This window comes from Platichthys flesus, chromosome 2 (assembly GCF_949316205.1).
Source record: "Platichthys flesus chromosome 2, fPlaFle2.1, whole genome shotgun sequence".
Lineage (NCBI taxonomy): Eukaryota > Metazoa > Chordata > Actinopteri > Pleuronectiformes > Pleuronectidae > Platichthys > Platichthys flesus.
The window spans coordinates 1060217-1079641 of NC_084946.1; the positions used below are offsets into that span (position 1 = coordinate 1060217).

Here is a 19425-nt window from a genome sequence, read left to right on the forward strand (position 1 = left end):
TGAAGCTTTTATAATTATTTTTCTTTAATCTTAGAAAAGTTCAGTTTTCAGAACAAAAATCAAAGAAACCACATTCAAAAGATACAGATCAGTTAAAAGCAAAATCTGAGTCAAAAGATATTTACAAAATATAAATACAACAATGATTAGTACTGGAACTACACAAGAGCTAGAACATGTGTACATCATTAATTGCTTTCACCAGTGCTGTAAGACACTGAACTGATTGTTGCGGAATGTCTCTGAAAAACACAATTACACTCACCACAAAAAAGGTAACAGAAAATTTGACAACACTTCAAATTAATTTACAGCAGGTTTCTAAAAGGTCTCACTCAACGAAACAATGTGTCACTCAAATATGTCCCACGCTTCTTACACTGTACACATGTTCCTGTACAGGAAGGCAGCATTACCTGCTCAGAACAGCAAGAAGGAGCCCCTTAATGAATCAATATATTTTGACACTATGTTGGTGAAGGGAGGTAATCAGATGACACATTAAAATCATCTGCGACAACAGTGAGAATCCTCTGAGATGCACTTTTATTTGGCATTTTGATAATAGTAATAATGCCTCTTGTTGACGTAGTGGAAGAGGCCGGTTGGTATATTTAGACTTACTGCTCAAATGTCATAAAACAACTGGAGGAATGTTGTGAACATCACAGACATTTAAGGTGTGCACTAATGTGTAGGATAATTTCAGAGATTTTTTTTCTTTTTCAATATAAAAATCAAACGTTTCCTCGGTCAATCAAACCTAACTTTAAATGCATGTTTCATCCTGTATTTTTTTATCCAGGGATGTGGAATTACCCCTGTCATGTTAGCCTTGCACAATCATACGCCTGTTTTCCGAAATGTAGCAACTTATTAATGTCACTTATTTTTGCTCATCTGCAAAAATAAGTGATTTGTCAAATCTGAAAACTGTATTAACAGAAAATCATACAAAATTTTGGAAATAGCAGTAAATGGCGAAAAACTATTGAAATGAGCATGATCACTGCATCATCACCTAAGTCCTTTTATAATCTGAGAGAATATCAATGCATTATCTCAAAGACTGTGTTAATTTAATTCCGAAACAGTTAAATATCATCATATCATTCATAGAGACCTCTCCGCCATCACACCTCATAATCACTTGCATTATTGCGCCACTCTTTGTAGGAGTACCACTGTTTTAATGAGCCAGTCCAAGGTCAAGGTCAAAAGGCCAAACAAGCAATTAAGCACCTTAACCACACAGAGTGGAGTTTTACTATCAATCAAATTTATTTATTCATTAACTAATATGTGTTTCCATCTTAATGTCTGATGAAATGAGCCATGTTCACTGTAGCATTCAGCATACCATTTTTGTCTGATCAGCCAATTACTTATTGTTACAATTCAATTTTTTTTTTTTCAAAATAAACATTTCACTAAAGATAACTTGGAGTTATGTAAACTAAAATTCACTCAGTCTGACATGAACAATATTTGGATGAAGTGCTGACACAGGGACAGAAGCTGTGAGAAGAGGTCAGCATCGAGCACAACTGCAACTGCTCCAGACAACAGGAGCTGACTTACACTACTGACACGGTCTCCTCACTGGGATGCTGAGCTCAGCTAGTTCACTAAAGGGCAGGAAGCATGAACAGCCTGGTGAAACTAAGGTTTAAAGGCTGGAGAAGTGTAGTTGATACTTTTATATGTTGCTTATTAAAGGCAGTAAATCTTTTTGGGGTTAACTACACGAATACTTGGATGATGTTGTTGAGCTAACAGCAGCAAAGTGGCTACATTTGGCAGCAGCGGTTTAAGGTGGTAGCTGATAAAGGTCTGGGGAAACATGAGGCAGTAAACTGACATTATTATGCAAAAAAATAAAAACTATCTTTAAAATATCAAACAATAAGTATTTTAACAGTTTTATTTCAAACATAAATCACGAAATAACCTTTCATAAAGCGTTACAATAATTTCGTCAATTATTTATCAAATGTTGGTAGTTGTTGGTTAAATGTTTGTTATTGGTTATTTATAGGGTTGATAATTTCTGTATATAAAATAGTGAATATAACAGGGGTTCCATAAAGAGTGTGTTGTGGATCAGTTGCATCAGAAATACTGAAAAGAAAACTTACAGGTATTGTTTCACAAATTGTTTTACAAAACTGTGGCAGTACTGTATAATCAATTTTTTTTTACTTGTAATACTTGTACAGCTGATATTTTAATTTACAGAGGCAAGGAAAAGTAAGGGAACCCTATCATTTATGGACACAGCACAATCGATCTGAAATGTTAACACTCAAATCATTGTTCTTTTCCATAATGAAATCAGTGTTCAGTGTTGAGAATTTAAAAACTATTAGAAATGGCACATTTAACCACAATTGTTCTAAAATATGAACATTGAAAATAAAAACCATGAAAACATTAAGTAGCTTCAGCCTTCTATTTTTCTTTCCCCCGACATGACCACAGCACCTGCTGTAACAGGTCAATATGTAGCGCCACAGGAAACAGCAATATGTGCAGGTAGGCAATTTCTTTTTTGCAAACTACACGTTTATATGCCGGTGTGCTTCAACCAATTTTAGAGGTAGTGGGGGTTGCTCTGTCCCTGTTCTTTTTAGAGGTTGACAACTGAAAGGTTTGTGGAATCCCTGGGTTAGGACTTGTTAAACACTATGAGACAAATTGGGATTTATGAATATGGGCTATACAAATACATTTTGATTGATTGATAAATTGTTTTTTTCACATGTGACCTAGATGAAGATCAGATACAATTTTAGGAGCAACCCAAAGGGTTCACATTCATGCGTGAGTTTCCTTTTCTCATCTGACATCTCAAGTGTTATGCACTGCAAACCTGCTTAAGGAAAATTGCTGTTATGAATCTATGTGGAAGTAAAAAAAAAACTTGGCTAGCGCTATATATTGCTCTGCTGAAAATGGAGTGAACATTGACCATTTACGTAATAATTTGCATCAAGTACTCAGTGCAAACCGATCCAAAAGTGTATTATTACGACAATCAGTAATATGGCTACTTTTCTATCTATCTTAGTAAATGTTTCTGGCCTTTATATGCTAACAGAAATAAAATGGAATATTTGGATGTTAGTTCATTAAATGCTCAAGAGAGACCTACTTCCTCATTTTGTTGTTCCTAAATCAAAGAATGAAAAAGCAAAAACTAATTTAGCTTATTAAAGTTGACCCTGAGCTTTAATTCTTGTCAAGGCCATACCAGGGCAGATAAACCCTCTGCTCGCAAGAGAGTGTTCAGAATGAGGAGAGAAATGAATTATTATCTACCTATTATCACAGGGATCCTGAGAGGAATGGGGCAGGGGGGTAGTGGTAGTGCCTGGTAGTGTCTGCTATGAGAAATAGCCTTTCACTCTCCTTCAACATGATCAGTTTATTCTTAGAGGGCTGCCATTATATCACACAGCAGCCTTCATTCCAGTGCACCCTGTTTACCACTGAAGTGTCTTATGCATGGTTGGAGACTGTGTTTGATCTAATGAATCCCATTGATGATACGACTGTGAAGCTGCTCCTGTTCATGGTTGTGTAGGGGGAGATTCAGCTCCTCGTTAGGCAGCCGAGCGTTCTTCCTGATCTCCTCCAGGGAGTAGTCCTGCACCAGGCTGCCGTTCTCAAAAACTGTCACCAGTAGGTCCTGGGAAACACAGGGTGCTCATAAATCATCATCACATGCAGGAGGAGCAGGTATTAAACCAATTCAAACTGAGCGACTGGACCTCCAGCTACTTTATCTTGTGAAACTTTGTGTTAAAATGATGTCCAAAGTCAGTTGTGCAATGTAACCAGCTGTCATGACTTGAGCCGCTTTGTTAATGCTGGATGATTAATTTGTGGAATTAACGCGTTAATTTTTGTAAGGCTTTAAAGCATGCAAAGAAGGACCTGATCCATGTACCCACACCCGCCCCACTCACTCGCTCGGAGCGACACACGCAGTGAGATCAGAGCTTGTTCACGTTTAGCAGCCGGTGACTTTGTAGAAGAACAGTAAAACACAGGGTTTCTCTGGTCTCAGCTGCTCAGTGATCAGCGCCGCTGCGTCATGATCAGAGTAGTTGGTTTGTACCGAGATGGAGTTTCTGTGTCGTCCTTCATTCTGCTCTCACTGTAACTAATAAAGACTCATCATTAATGATCATGACCTGATCAGTACATGAAGTAACTAAGTGTTTGTTTGATTCGCTCCAGAGATTATGAGGCTGAATTTAAACATGAAGATGACTCGTCAACATGATCTGACACCAGGATTCATAACCAAAACGTGAACTAGTTCATTTTCATCTGCATGAACTGAACTTAGAAATCATTCTTTTTAAGTGTGAACTGGCTCAGCACTGCTTGTACAGATGGGCTCAGATTCAGATTTCAAATTGAATTGTGTAAAGGTTTGGTTTGTTGTGTTGTTTGTTTGTCGATTTAAAAAAAAGTTGTATTCAACCATCCTATATTTGATAAAGATAAAAAAAGAGCAAAGGTTAAGATGCCCCAATTGTTAAGGATAAAGGTTATCTTTGAGATTGGTAAAAAAAAGTTCTATGTTTGCTCCGAGGCATAGCAAAGACACAGCAAAACTTAATTATGGTGTGGTATATTTTGATTAGATTTTATACTATTTTTCAATCTTAATAACTTTATGATTTGGACTGGTCATCAATAAAAAAAGAAATGTATATATCTGCATTCTGTCATTTATCTTTGAGTTACCATAACAATACATAGAAAATTTGAATTTGGGCATTAAGAAATGGTGATTGCAATTCAAGCCTCATTTGCAATTCAAGCCTCATTTTGCAATTCAAGCCTCATTTTCTAATCCCAAAAAACTCTTCTCCATCTTTTCCAACCTCCTCAACCCTCCCAGTCCCCCTCCTCCTTCCTCTCTTCTACCAAGCCACTTTGTCAACTACTTTACCAAAAAGATAGATGACATACGCTCTTCATTTTCTGATCCTCCTTCTATAACCACACTTCCAACAACTTCATCTTCATCCCCTTTGCTCTCCTCTTTCACCCCCCTGTCTCCCAATCAAGTTCTGACCTTGGTAACCTCCGCCCGCCCGACCACCTGCCCCCTTGACCCCATCCCTTCTCACATTCTCCAGTCTATTGCCCCTGACCTTCTTCCTTTTCTTACCCATCTAATCAACACTTCCCTGTCAACTGGCTGTTTTCCTAATTCTCTGAAGGAGGCAAGAGTAAATCCTCTCCTGAAGAAACCCACCCTGGACCCGTCTGAAGTAAATAACTACAGACCTGTCTCTCTCCTTCCCTTTGTTTCCACAATTCTTGAGCGTGCTATCTTTAATCAACTTTCCTCCTATCTTAACCACAATAATCTTCTTGACCCTCGCCAGTCTGGTTTCAAGGCAGGTCACTCAACTGAGACTGCCCTCCTTGCTGTCTCTCAGCAGCTTCACACTGCTAGAGCAGCCTCTCTCTCCTCTGTCCTCATCCTTCTAGACCTCTCTGCTGCATTCGACACAGTGAACCACCAGATCCTTATTTCCTCCCTTCAGGACCTCGGTGTATCAGGCTCTGCTCTCTCCCTGCTCTCTTCCTACCTCAATGAACGCACTTATAGGGTAACTTGGAGAGGGTCTATGTCTGAACCTTGTCCCCTCACTACTGGGGTCCCTCAAGGTTCTGTCCTAGGTCCTCTCCTCTTCTCTTTGTACAACAACTCCCTCGGCTCTGTCATTCACTCGCACGGCTTTTCCTACCATAGCTATGCCGATGACACCCAACTAATCCTGTCTTTTCCCTGATCAGAAACACAGGTAGCAGCACGAATCACTGCCTGTCTGACCGACATCTCTCAGTGGATGTCTCAACACCACCTGAAGATTAACCTTGACAAAACTGAACTTCTTTTCCTTCCAGGGAAAGACTCTCCCATCCACGACCTGACTATTAACTTTGACAACTCTGTGTTAACCCCCACTCAGACGGCTAGGAACCTGGGCGTAACACTCGACAGCCAACTATCCCTTACTGCCAACATTTCTGCAACAACACGGTCCTGTAGATTCATGCTGTACAACATCAGGAGAATACGCCCCCTTCTCACTCAGAAGGCGGTGCAGATTCTGGTCCAGGCTTTGGTCATCTCACGTCTAGATTACTGTAACTCGCTCCTGGCAGGTCTACCTGCTACTGCCATCCGACCTTTGCAGCTCATCCAGAATGCAGGTGGTTTTTAACCAACCTAAATTCACTCACACTACTCCTCTCCTCCGCTCCCTTCACTGGTTACCAGTGGCTGCTCGCATCCGGTTCAAAACACTAGTACTTGCGTACCATGCTGTGAACGGATCCGGTCCAGTCTACATTCAGGACATGGTCAAACATTACACCCCACCCCGTTCAGTCCGCTCTGCTTCGGCCAATCAGCTCGTTGCTCCCTCACTGCGAGCTAAACACTCATCAAAAACACGACTGTTTTCCGTCCTGGCTCCTAAATGGTGGAATGAGCTCCCCATTGACATCCGGACATCAGAAAGTCTACACATCTTCCGCCGAAAACTAAAAACATACCTCTTCCGACTTTACCTTGAATAAAAAAAAAAAAAAAAAAAAACTTTTTGAAACTAACACTTTAGTAGCACTTAAATGGCACTTACTTATAGCACTTTGTAGTTTTGCTTTATTTGAAGAAATTGTATTTTCTTGATTCTTGTCGTCCTTGGTATGTACCCTCGGGTTTGAATGCACTTATTGTAAGTCGCTTTGGATAAAAGCGTCAGCTAAATGAAATGTAATGTAATGTAATGTGATTATTCACGGTTCCCTGTGATTAATCTGATTAAATATTTTAACCGTTTGACAGCCCTATTTTAAACATTATTTTTTTTATATGTCTCCTGTGTTTACTTTCTCTTGTGTGTGTATAGCACTCCAGTGAGTTGCAGTTTCCCAGGAAGAAGTGTATGTGAGAACGCAAAACATTGTTGGTTAGTTATACAGTTGGAATTGTGCTTTTACGTGTATTCGGATAAAGCACTGAAAACCAAATATTATCAAAAGGGTAACATGTTCATAAACCCTTGAGCGGTACAAAAAAGAGCAAATTATGTAATTGTAGTTTTTACCTATCAACCAAAGAATTGTATTACTAAAATACACTTAGTCAATGAACAGTGAAATGATTGGACTAACCTCCTCAGGTTTGCCTGCTCCTTCCTCTATCGTCTCCAAGAAGCCATCAGAGTTTCTCCTCAGTGATAACCGACCCCTCTTTGAGCCCTTGGATGGATCGGTCACCGGCTGCTTGTACACATCCATCTGGGGGGGAGAGACATATAACTAGTTTCAAGACAACTAATGGAAATCATACTGATGAGCAAATTGAGAGCGACATTCTATGAGGATTCCAGTACGGGTACCCATGAGACAAGAAAGCACAATAACAGCTGAACCAGAAAGTAGTTCCACAAACTCTACTTCATTGGATAAAATATCACATCTACCTCTGTACATTTACACACTACTTGTCACCAGATAATGACTACTATATATTAAGGTTTGGTTGTCGTTGTGCCCCCTATAGCTCCTTTGGTAAGAACCAGTTATCGTAACCACTGTTATTGATGGTTCCAACTATAAGAGCAACAGACGGCAGTGTGCAGACTTTATCATTGAAGGGTTTTGATTATTTGACCAGGCAACATTAGCCAGTAAATTAAGAGTGATAATCTCTACAGCAATTCAGTCACAGTATTCAAATCAAGCCCAAACCCTTCCACTTACCCCTTTGCCATTAGTCTCGACATAGCTGCACTTGAAGGCACAGTTGAGTGTATCTCTGTTGAGTTTCTGAAGCAAAGCACTGCCACATCCAAAGAATACGTTCTCAGCACTCCAGCCCTCATCTCTCAGCTTCTTAAGGATCTTCAGAAAACTCAAAAATTACAGCTTCAAACACAATCACACCAATTCAGGATTTCTCATCTCTAAATTGGAAGGGCAATTGCAAAATTAATCATAGTGAAATGTCTTTTTTAGAAAGACCGTTGAGATCAAATGTGCAAGATAACTTTATGTGGAATTTTAAATTTGAATTTGTTTCTGCTTGTGGTTCTTGGTCGTCTCTACTATAAAGCTGTGGTGTGTCACAGCACAGCCGAATCTCAGCAATGAAAAGTCTTCATAACTAACAAAACAATGTATAAATAACAGTTAAGATAAAACTACTACAACAACCAATCTTCTTCTTACCTCGTCCACTGAGCAGAGGTCAATGCCATCTCCCTGAATAATTCGCAGGTAAGAAGGCAGCACCTTGTATCCAACCGAGTTCAGAGAGCTGCCAAAACACTCTTCTAAAATCTTGATGACCTATAAAGCAGACAAAGTGTATATTTTTGGGGGACTTTGATTTATACATATAGCTACAAGCTGCACGTTAATTTGGTGCAGTCTGAACAAAAATCTGCATTTCAGAAATACAAGTCACTCTGCATCTTAATGGACCAACAAACTGCTTTCTCATCGTTACTGTCAAACATATTGTGATAACTATTGATAACATATATCATATATTAATCATATCTCTTATAAAAACATCAGATGATGTGATAACGATACTGAAAAAACATTCATTCTCAACTTGTATCTACAATCAGTTATATCAATTATTCATATAGTCACTGCATGAACACATTATATTTTACAGATTTTGGTTAATATACTGTATATCAAATTATTTTAGAAAAGTTATAAAACTAAACTGAGTCTCCTTCATGATTATATGTGTTCCATCTGTCTGCAATCATGCCACTGTTTTACAGTGCTGTGTGGGAAGGTAAAGAAAAAGCTGTAATAGTACAGTCATGTGATGCGTTTTTTCTAAAGCTCTAAAATGCAGCTAAGAAGATACTGCCTACAGATTTTTCCAACTAAACCTTCTAGGCTGGATTTAATTGTGGCTCAGCAGACAGAGCAGATCATCCCCTAATCAGACAGTCCACTCCTCTAGTCCTGAAGGGTCCTTAGGGAAGACACTAAACAGTTTTTTCCTGAAGGCTATTCCATCAAGTGTAAATGATGTGTGATAGAAAAGACTAAAGTGGCCTAATGTAATGAAACACACAAAAAAAGTGCTATATCCTGTAAATGCAGTCCCCTACTCTTGAAATGGAGCTGAGAAGATATATATTCAGACATCTATAGTTAAGACATTTCCAGTAATAAATTAGTCTGAACTAATAGACCGTTTGTTATTAATAGTAAAATTGCCTTGGTTGTCCAACACTGATTAATCAGGCCTGTTCTTTACCTCAATAAGGGTCTCTGCAGGATCTCCAGAGTCCGGACGGATGACCAGACAGGAGTCCTGGCTGCGCTCCATCACTCGCTCCTTCAGTTTCTCTCCCCATATGTGTTTACAGGCGTTAAAGATGTCGTAGCTGTCACTGACCACTGAGATTGGTCCAGAGGGGAACTGGTCCAGGACTCGCTCAAACGCCTCCTTCTCCCTGTCCCTCCCCCAAGAGATGATGGTGCTGGATAACAGAGAGGAAGAAAGGAACCGTCTCATGGTGCTGGCAATCTTACAATTTGTTCTTATATCTGAAAATACAACTGCTGATGATGTTACAGTTTTACTTAAAATGCACTGACTCATCAACTGGGCAGATTTGAACAATGGGATATGTATTTAATTTATGGAAGTACAAAAAATTTAAATGCCTCACTTCCACATTGCAAACACAATTTTACACTGAAAATGGATTTTATCATTGTGAAGATAAGTAAGGGATACATTAAACTGGTCAAGCTGTGCTGTACAACAGTTGAGTTGGTTGTTTGAAGCATCTTTACATAGAGAGAGTTTCAGATAAGACCAAAACATAGACAGGACATCAATCACATTAATTCTAGACTAAAAACTCAAATTAATGTAGGATCTTTTCAAAAATATTCTGATGTAACCAAGGACAACACAGTTTGTGAGAAAGAGTGTCTGTTGTGGTCGAGAGAAAGAGGTAGAAAGACAAGTCTTGTGTTCTACCTGTGCTCTGCTGCTGGAATGGAGAAGCCAGCCATCGGGCAGCTATAATATCTCTGAGCCATCAGAAGTCCAGCCACTGTGTCTGTGCTGCAGAAATTAACCAGGTGAGCTGCTCCCCCTAATGCTGCAGACTGGGGTGTACAGGTGGGAATAATAAATCACTGTTCCAATTAGTGTCTTTGAAATTCAGGCATAGTGTTAAAGAGCTACAGCACAACGACAGCACATATGCAGCAGGGTTATTACATCCTGATTACACATTTTGCAGTGAGCTTCATGCAGGTAGTTAAACACTTGAGATGAGAGCTCTGCAGCTTAACCCTTATCCATGTTGTTCACATCAGACTACAGATAAAATAAAAAAAATATTGTCAATTGGGTGTAAAAAAATTGACAAATATTATCAAGACTACATTATGAGAGAGTGTAACTTCTGTTATCTTCATCGCAAACCCTGGGAAATCATAGTGGGTGGAGGATGCTCTTCACTGACTCAGGGAAAAAACTAGCTTTTTTTTTTATCTTACCTCAGGCTTGACAAGATTTTTGTACATCGCGGAAGTGAATCTGAAGATTTCCCTTTCTGCTCTCCCTTCTAATGAATATTCCTCAACACATTTTGTTTTTAACAATTCTGTGATTGACCGAGTGATTGGTTTGATGTGTGGGTCCCTCTGAAAGCCAGCAGGACTATGCTGTTGACGTGGCTCTTAGAGTGACATATGCCTAGGAGATTCAGTACACTGAGCTCAGCTTGAAGAGAGAATGTTCAAACATTTGTTCCTCTGTGCACTAACCCTCCCAATAGTATGTAGGACATAAGAATTTTAATTCAGCTTCCTGTTCCAATGAAAGTGTTTCCCTATGATGTTCAGTCATCTGACCTTTGTGCCCATAATAGATCATGTGAACAGTACATCATGCAATAACTTGATAACTTCAGCATGATACAGCCATAATCACAGAGCAGATATTGCAAGATTACGACTTGCAACAAAGAGCATTTACAAGCAGAGTTTCGATGATAGTAATGATAGGCCAATGTGCAAACATAGCGCCTGTAGATACTCTGAAGCCACAACATAGGAATGTTGCAATATACAAAAATAAAATGAGAAACCGCTTTGCCTCAGAGCTGAGTTTTAACGAAATAATTACAAAGGGCCAAAATACTTCTGACCTCCTGTGAGGAGACGCCTCTGTAGCCAAAGTCATGCAGCTTCAGGTCCAGGCCTTCAAGGCTTCCTGAGGTGGCCTTCAGGTGCTTGGCCAGGATCTTCTTAAACTCCCTGGATACAGTGGCAACTGTGATGGGATACCACATCTGCACCAGCATGGTCTACAGTCCACAAGAGGGAGGGTTGGATGAGAAAAAGAGAGAAGCTAGAATAACTGCCCTGTGGTTGTATGCTTCCACTGAACCTTGTCTGTTACAGTTTAAAGTTGTATACCTTTTTACCAGATGGCATTTAAATGCACTAACTGGGTTTGGTTTGCATTTAACCAATAAAAATGTTGGATTTTCTAAAAAAAACTGTTAGTTAGACATGCCTTTTTTCTCTTTTGTATATTTACTATTGCTATTAAATAAAGAACAGATAATGTCATCACTCAATGGAATTATCAAATTAAATCGCTGCAGCCCAAGTTTGAGTCCAAGTAACAACTTATAAAAACTAGTGCTGTCAGTTAAACGCGTTATTAATGGCGTTAACGCAAACCCATTTTAACAACGTCAATTTTTTTGATGTGTGACACACGCTTTTGGTTGGTGGTTGACTAAGTCACAATCATTTTTTAAACATCATCGTATCAGGCCGTCATGAAGTACCAGGAGCGGGAGAGTCTGTGTGTGTGTGTGTGGGTCCTCCCAGAAAGCGCACTGGTCTGGGGGCTCCGCCCCCCGCCCCGCCCACTCACTCAGTGAGACACAGTGAGATCAGAGCTCGTTCACGTGAAAAAGCCGCTCAGTGACTGACTGCTTCTTAACTACTGAAACAGTGAAAACACAGAGTTTCTCTGGTCTCAGCTGCTCAGAGATCAGCGTCCTTAGCTTCTTGACCAGAGCAGAAGCTGCAGTTGGTTTCTATCAAGCTTCAGTGTCTGTGTTCGCCTCCAGTCTGATCTGCTCTCGCTTTTTGTTTTAATATTTCGCCAACTAAAATATATATTTTTAGCTATTAGGCTGCAGCTATATGTTTTCATTTATAAAAAATAGGGTACTTCTTATTGATTTAGTATTTTTTTTATTTATTATAAAGTAGGCCGACACTTGCCTTTGTATTTTGTTTGTTTGTTATTTTGTTGCTTGTCTGTTTGAGTAGCTGGCTGAAAGCAAATAAGTAGTAGGCTTACCTTTTATTGTTGGTAAGAATATTAAAACGAAAATAAAATGATGAAAAAAATTAATAAATTAAGGGACATTTAAAATAGATACAAATTTGCGATTAATTTTGAGGCTGTGGAGATAGGGACTGATGCTCCTTAAGCATAATTTCCTCAAATGGGGAATGGACATACTGTTGTTTTTTGTATACAGTTGTATGACGAGTAGCTAGAATGGGTTAGGGAACTTAAAAACTCCAGAAAGTGGTTATTGTTTATTTAACTTCTGGTTTAATATGAAACTGGAAGGACACTTATAACTAAGCTATCTCTCTGTTATTCACTAAAGCTTCAGCATATTCACAATTTACCTCAATGTAGTTGGTGAGCCAGTAGAAGTTGGGATCAGTGTTTTCCACAGTGAAGAGCACGTTGCCTCTCGGTACAATCCTGCCTTCAGGGACAGCTTTTATCCGGATAGGAAGACGGCCATTATGTTTCTGACAAGGTAACAAGCATATTTAGGCCAAGTTATTTACTGTGTGTATAATGATGGATGCCTCTTTATCTCAATCTGTCTGGACAAAGCAACAGTTGAAATCGTTTTGTGCACCTCAAGCACTTTCCTCCAGCCTTCTTCATCAAAAACAGTTTGTCTGAAGTGCATCTGGTAGAAGACCTTGGCTTCCTGAATCTTCTCCTCAGTGACAACAGGGCCTGTAGAGAACAGTCTAAGTTACTACAACATCAGTCACAAGCAGAAACTACTGTACATAGAGGAATATTGATTCATCTGTAGTCAATTTAAATCAAAATTATCAATGGTGCTGGAATTACCAAACGATTCCAGATCACATGTTAAAGGAGTGAACTTTTCAAACTACAGTTTTTTTTGCAGGGAATTTTATATTTTTAACTGCCTTTAGACATAGACTGAATTCTCTGATATTTATCTGGAGGCGGTGCATGTGTGAATACAAATGTCCGAGTGAGAGCCTCCGGACTATCTTTCCCTGCTTAGTATAACATCAGTCGACATCCAGGAGAATTTGATGTGAGAACACAGAAAGGGATCCCCTGCTGGGACAAAGGTGCCAAGAGAGTTTGGCGGGAAGAGCCAACGCCAGTATGTTGTAACGAAGATCACGTGATCTGAGCAACGGTGTTAACAGGTCTCTTCCCATCTCTGCTTGTCGCACCCGGCTGCTCCCCCTCTAGCATGAATAATGCGCCTGTGCAGAGAACCTCCCGCTGTGTTGTGCATGTGTGAAAGGCAAACTCAGGACCCAATTCTACGACCTTAACCCGCAGTTCATGTCTGCAAACGGCTCTAGCGACCACTCCCTACGTGCAAATGTTCGGCGGACGCGGTAGTTGCATATTGGGCTTGGCACTCCCCAAGACAATAGGGAATGGTTTAAGAAATACAAACAAGTCAAGTTTATAGCAAAAAAAGACCAGTCTCGAGATCTGCCACAGTGCTATAACGCTCAGCCAGGGGAAAGGGGGTGAATCTACCTTCCAAATACTTCTTCAGTAGATACTGAAGTCCGAAGAACACCACCTCACTAAACTGGGAACCCCTCTTGCGTCTGCATTCAAAGTATGAATAGATCTTGTTGATGTTTGGAGGATACTGTTTGTAGTGTGTGATCTGGAAGAAACAGACAGAAATCAAGCACAAGCAACTGACAAGCAATACCCCCAAAACAGTTTCATTGAGTAAACATGTTGCAATATATTTCCAATTATCACCCACAGTATCTGAAATGTCCACGCAACACTTCTTAATCTCATCACATCACACAGATTTATACTTCTAAGTGAAGGATTGTCTGTACTATGTGATGCTTTTGTATAGTAAGCATTTTTTCTGGATTCAAGTGGGAAGGAATAATGAAACCTTAAAGTACAACACCTTCAGCACTAATTGAATAATCAACAGCATCCACCAGTCACTGGAAGAAATAACTCCAAGGAGCATTTACTCTGGATTATTCTGCCTCATCCTGCCAATAGTTTAAGTTCTCTCTCTTCTCTTCCTTCTAACATAATCCGAAACACAGGAGATCCGAAACATAGAAATTTCCAGCACAGGCTCTATCTTTACTGGAAGACCTTTAATATTTGTCCTGTTTCCACATATATTACCCTCACACTTTCTACAGGCTAACTATGTAAGTGGGTGGCTGTGGCTCAGAAATCTAGTGGGTTGTCCACTATCCAGATGGTTGATGATTCTAAAGTGTCTTTGGACAAGATGGTGAACCACACATTGCTGTGCTGACAGTGTATGAATGGAGCACTCTATCAATGTGTGAATAGTGAATGGGTGAATGTTACCTGCACTATAAACAGGGATTATTTTTTTTTACATTTAAGGAGGGATGGTGGGGGTAGGACCCAGAACAAACCACAGAGAAAGAACAGGAAAACAAATGAATAACAATCAGCAGGTGTATATAGTGTAAACACTATGGTTGCATGTAGCTAGGCACAAGAAAAAAATGTAACCCTAGAGAATTCTTCAGAAACTTCAGTAGTGAAAGCTAAAGATCACGTTGTTCTCAGCTGTGCTGTGGGTGCATATTGGATATAGTTGTTAATAATGACACAAGTTATGCAACTGAGAAGCTCAAAGGGAAACAAAACACAAAGCCACAGTCACATTGATAGGTCAGGGATCAAGTGAAAAAGCATGTAGTCATGCAGGCGACATCGTAATCAGCATAATGACTCCTGTAAGGATCTAAATATATCTTCTTTTGGAGCTGAGGCTTATGGGAATGTCACTATTTAGGACAATTACATTTTGACTGCACTGACACGTCAGGGGTTCATAGACATAACAAAAAAATACCAAGCCACTCAGTAGACTGAGATGAGTGAAAATTATGCCCAGCTGCTGGTAAATGAAAGAAAACAAATACAGCGATTATGATTCTTCTGCTGACGATGAATATCTCTCTGGAATCAAGTTCATGTAGATGTATTGTGTGATTGTGATGACAGGCCCATTGGAGGAATCCTCTTGGTGGTGGTGCTGCTATGGACATTTCTGCAGGGGTCACTGGAGCTAGTATAAAGGCCAGTTGGTCAGCATGCAGACCTCTGCCATCTGAATGCAGTGCAGACCTTTCAATGACATCTAACAGTGACATTTGACATTTAACTCTACTAAAGAGGGTGTTTGTCGTACTGTATATGCCAGCAGTGCCTTCTCAAGCACAGCACTGACTCACAGCTGGTTTCAGGTTACAAAATGTCATGAAACACTGAATCAAGTTTCAGTTTCATTACCATGAAAATGAAAGCAAAACAGTCAGTGTAGGGTTATGTTCTATTAAACACAACTACAGACTATGAGAGTGAGCATTACTGGCTAGGCATATTAATTTATCACACTGGGAATTGCCTTTTAGAACATGATTCCTTAAACTGGAGTCATGGGACTCCTGAGAGATCGTGGTCTTCAATAGTCTTCAGTAAAAAACTAATATTTAACTCTGTCACAACATTTCCTTGAGGTTAGCACTTTGACACAAAGTAGTACTGATATACTGACTGTTTCTACTTTTAACAATACTCTTATGTCAATGAATAGTCTTATGTCTGAAAAGGCCCTGAAGTAGTCCAAGGCAGACATGAAGGGCAAGGCCGACAGTGGACATGAATTAGATTGTGGTTGTAATAGCTTGAGCGTCTGCATACAATAATACTAGCACAAAGTTACAGGGGGTACTGTACATGTACAATGTATTTTTTGTAAGCATTTTGTCCACATGTCCGGACCCTGTCATTATTTGTAATTGAAATATGGCCCCTGTGGTGATGCTGACAATGACGAATTAGAAGTTTGATAAGAGAGTGTGTGTTGGTGGACTGTGTCCACACAATTTAGTTAGAAAACATTACCAATTAGTTTTTACGCCCTTTGCCACACTGTGTGCACGTGGCAGATGTAATGCTGGGCACTTATTAAATTTGGCAGCAAAGGCTTTCCCAAGCCTTGTTCGTGAATCCTGCTTCAAAAACGAGTCTGTCCCATTGTCACGCTGTGATGAAGCTCTCGTAGCGGAGTATCTGCATAAATACATTTAGCAAATACGTTTACCCACAATAAAGGAGGATGTGAGGAGTGGGTTGATGTGGTCAAAATGAAACTCAGACGAAACTGGCACGAGATGGTCAAGTCATTTATTCTCAGATGATGTTTCATGGATAACATTTTGGTCACAACCTCTGCTAGTGGCCATGGATAACAGCAACGTGCACACCATTCAGTGTATATTAATGCAATATTGTCGATTCTCCAAACTGTAACAGCGAACATAGTTTGCTTTGTGCTGTGACTTGCAGACTGAATTAGATAAGACAGGAGTGTAATCAGAATACATACCCTGTGATCATATGTAGGATGAAACGGTTTGTACATTAGTCATGACTTGCAGAGGCACAAATGAAGATTGTACTGGAGTTTAAAGCACAGTCCAGAAAGTGGTAAATGCCTGTGGTTAAATATCTCGTATAACAGACGGAGTCCGATGCAGGGGCCGAGACCAACAGTAGAAAGAGCGGCTGCACTCACCTTGTAGGAATCCGTCGCAAGCAAGAAATTAAAATCCTGCGCTGCCATTGTTGTTGTGGTTGAATGAATGAGCGAACGAAGCCGAATGCAAGGCTCTGCGTCCTCGTAGCAAGTTAACCAAAGTGACCCGGGATCCACAGCATGTGTGTGGGGCTAGCTGGATGTGAACTGGGCTCACTCCAACTGGGGCTCCGGTTGCAGGAAAGTACGAGTTCTATGGCGATTGGTGGTGATTTGAACAACCGAGTTTTTACGGTGAATCCAGTTTCCGAGAAACTGGAGAATCACACACCAGTCCGTGGTGTGGGGGTTGTAAGAGAGGGGCGGTTTTCAATACGTACGGCCACGCCAACGTTCTCTGAACGCGTTCGTCACCTGACGTCATGCGGCGTTCAAGTGCATTAAGCATTTTTTATCAGCTATTCAGTTATATATTATATGCGCGCTCTATCCATATTTATTTTTTCATTCTATGTTTACATGAATGTCAGTCACTTGCAATTCAAACTGAATGTATTTTTAAGAAAACACAGAATGCATAAATTACCCGGTACTGTTTGTTGTGTTATACCGACAATGACGGAGAGACCCTCCGCTCCAGATATACGAATATTCACATGCAGAAGACCAGGGGCCGGTATTTCAAAACTTGTAATCCAGATCAGAATGATCCGGATAACCAAATCCCCCTGTCCTCAGCCACGGATCAACCTGATCTATCCCGGTATTTCAAAACTTTGCTGGATTGGATCAGAGTGATCCTGATACCGGCAGATTGGGATGTCCAAATCCGTCCCGCCCCCTGGATCACAGACAGGAAACAGGAAATGGAGCCAACATTTTACAGAAAAAGGAGAAGCTAGCTCAACTATTGTCTCTGAATTAAAGTATAATCTTAGCCAGTGTTGATGCGTCCTCAGACTAGATGAAAGGCAATCATTATATTGAGTTAACCAATTATGTAAATCAGCACAAAGTTGAAAGAAGAGCTCGGCGATCTCTAATTAAGCAGAGTTAATTAATTAATTAATTAATTAAGGGTACATGCAGTAGTGTAATGTTTATTCTGTGTTGCACTTCTGACGCCGATTTGTTAAAGCATTGCAGTGAACAGCATGTTTGCAGAAAAAAAAAAGGAACGTGAAAAGGAAATAAACATTGATCAAACAGCAGTGAAGCTTAGTTGTATTAAACAAAGAACTTTGGGAGCAGTTACACTTCAACTGTTCAAATCTTAACATGTAATCTCCCTCAAATCCACCTCTGAGGTGGGATCAGGGTGATCCTGATTTTTAGGATCAAACTGATCCAGATTTCCCACTTAAGTTTTGAAATACTCAACAGCAGCTTTTAATCCGGATCAAAGGCAGGATTGGATTGCCAAATCTGAATCTGAATCTTCAGGATCAGATTTGCTTTGAAATACCCGTTTTTAGGATCTGATCAGGATTTAATCCAATCCAGGTGGATTAATCCTGTCGGATCATTTTGAAATACCCCAGGAGATTCGAACTCCATCAAGGCTGCCAACCAAATTTTATAGCTAGCCTACATATATTTTCTTGTCTTTTACAAAAAAATTTTTAATATTGATTGAGTGTGTGTAAGTGTGTGCGTTTTAGGTGAAAGGGATCTATTACCAGAATAAGAATATAAAATAATGTGAGTGTTATTCATCTAAATTGTACAAATTGTTGTTTTCTTTACCCAAGATGGGCCCTTATGGGCCCTAAATACTTTTTATATTTACAATAGGAGCAGGTCTACTCAAAGGAGGTCGCCATGTTTTTTTTTACAGTAGCTCAGACTGTACTCTGCTCATACCGTTTTGAGTTTTTATGACAACTGAAGAATACCTCTGGTGGCTGTGCATTAGTGTTGGGCAAGTTACTGAAAATGAGTAATTAGTTACAGTTACTAGTTACTTCTTTTAAAAGTAATTGAATTACTTCACCAGTTACTGTATATCAAAAGTAATTAGTTATTAGGGAAAGTAACTTTTAAGTTACTTTTATGTCTGCTTTTTAAATGTAATGAATATGAATAGTACTGAACAGTTAAACACAATAAACATATTTTTTGTAATCAACAGGGCAACAGGCCTTCAAATAAAGCAGTAGTACAAAAATCCCTTTTAATACTTAACTTAATACAAAATAACTGTCTCAGTCATTTAACAGTGTTTTTTTTACCACATTAGGCCCAATGAAATAAAAGTGAGGAGAAGCTTCTCAAACTTATGATCTGGGAGCCTATTTCCTCTTTGGAGAGAGAATACGGCTCACCTTGCGTAACTGCCTGTAGCTCTCACGGAGTGGACAGATTTAATAGACACACCAACGCTGTCAGTGTTTCCCCTAGGTTTACAGCTTTTTTGGGGTAGGGGGGGGCCGCGGAAGCTCTCTGTCCGCTGGTGGGAGTGTGCTCACCTGTGTGTGTGCGCATC

At 39.8% G+C, this 19425-nt stretch overlaps 1 protein-coding gene across 2 annotated transcripts; it reads right to left on the bottom strand.

Moving 5' to 3' along the window:
- Positions 1-4: 4 nt before the first annotated feature.
- nampt2 (nicotinamide phosphoribosyltransferase 2) lies at positions 5-17301 on the bottom strand. Of its 2 annotated transcripts, XM_062412554.1 has the most exons (11): positions 16980-17301; positions 13910-14045; positions 13005-13108; positions 12763-12891; positions 11247-11405; positions 10067-10197; positions 9332-9557; positions 8272-8391; positions 7804-7944; positions 7213-7338; positions 5-3691 (listed from the first exon to the last, which is right to left on the bottom strand). In XM_062412554.1, exons 1-11 carry the CDS (start codon positions 17025-17027, stop codon positions 3530-3532), a joined length of 1482 nt encoding a protein of 493 aa, XP_062268538.1. In that variant the 5' UTR covers positions 17028-17301; the 3' UTR covers positions 5-3529. The 2 variants fall into 2 exon arrangements, with proteins under 2 accessions (XP_062268538.1, XP_062268548.1); XM_062412564.1 differs by lacking the exon at positions 13910-14045 and having other exon boundaries at positions 16980-17300.
- Positions 17302-19425: the final 2124 nt, after the last annotated feature.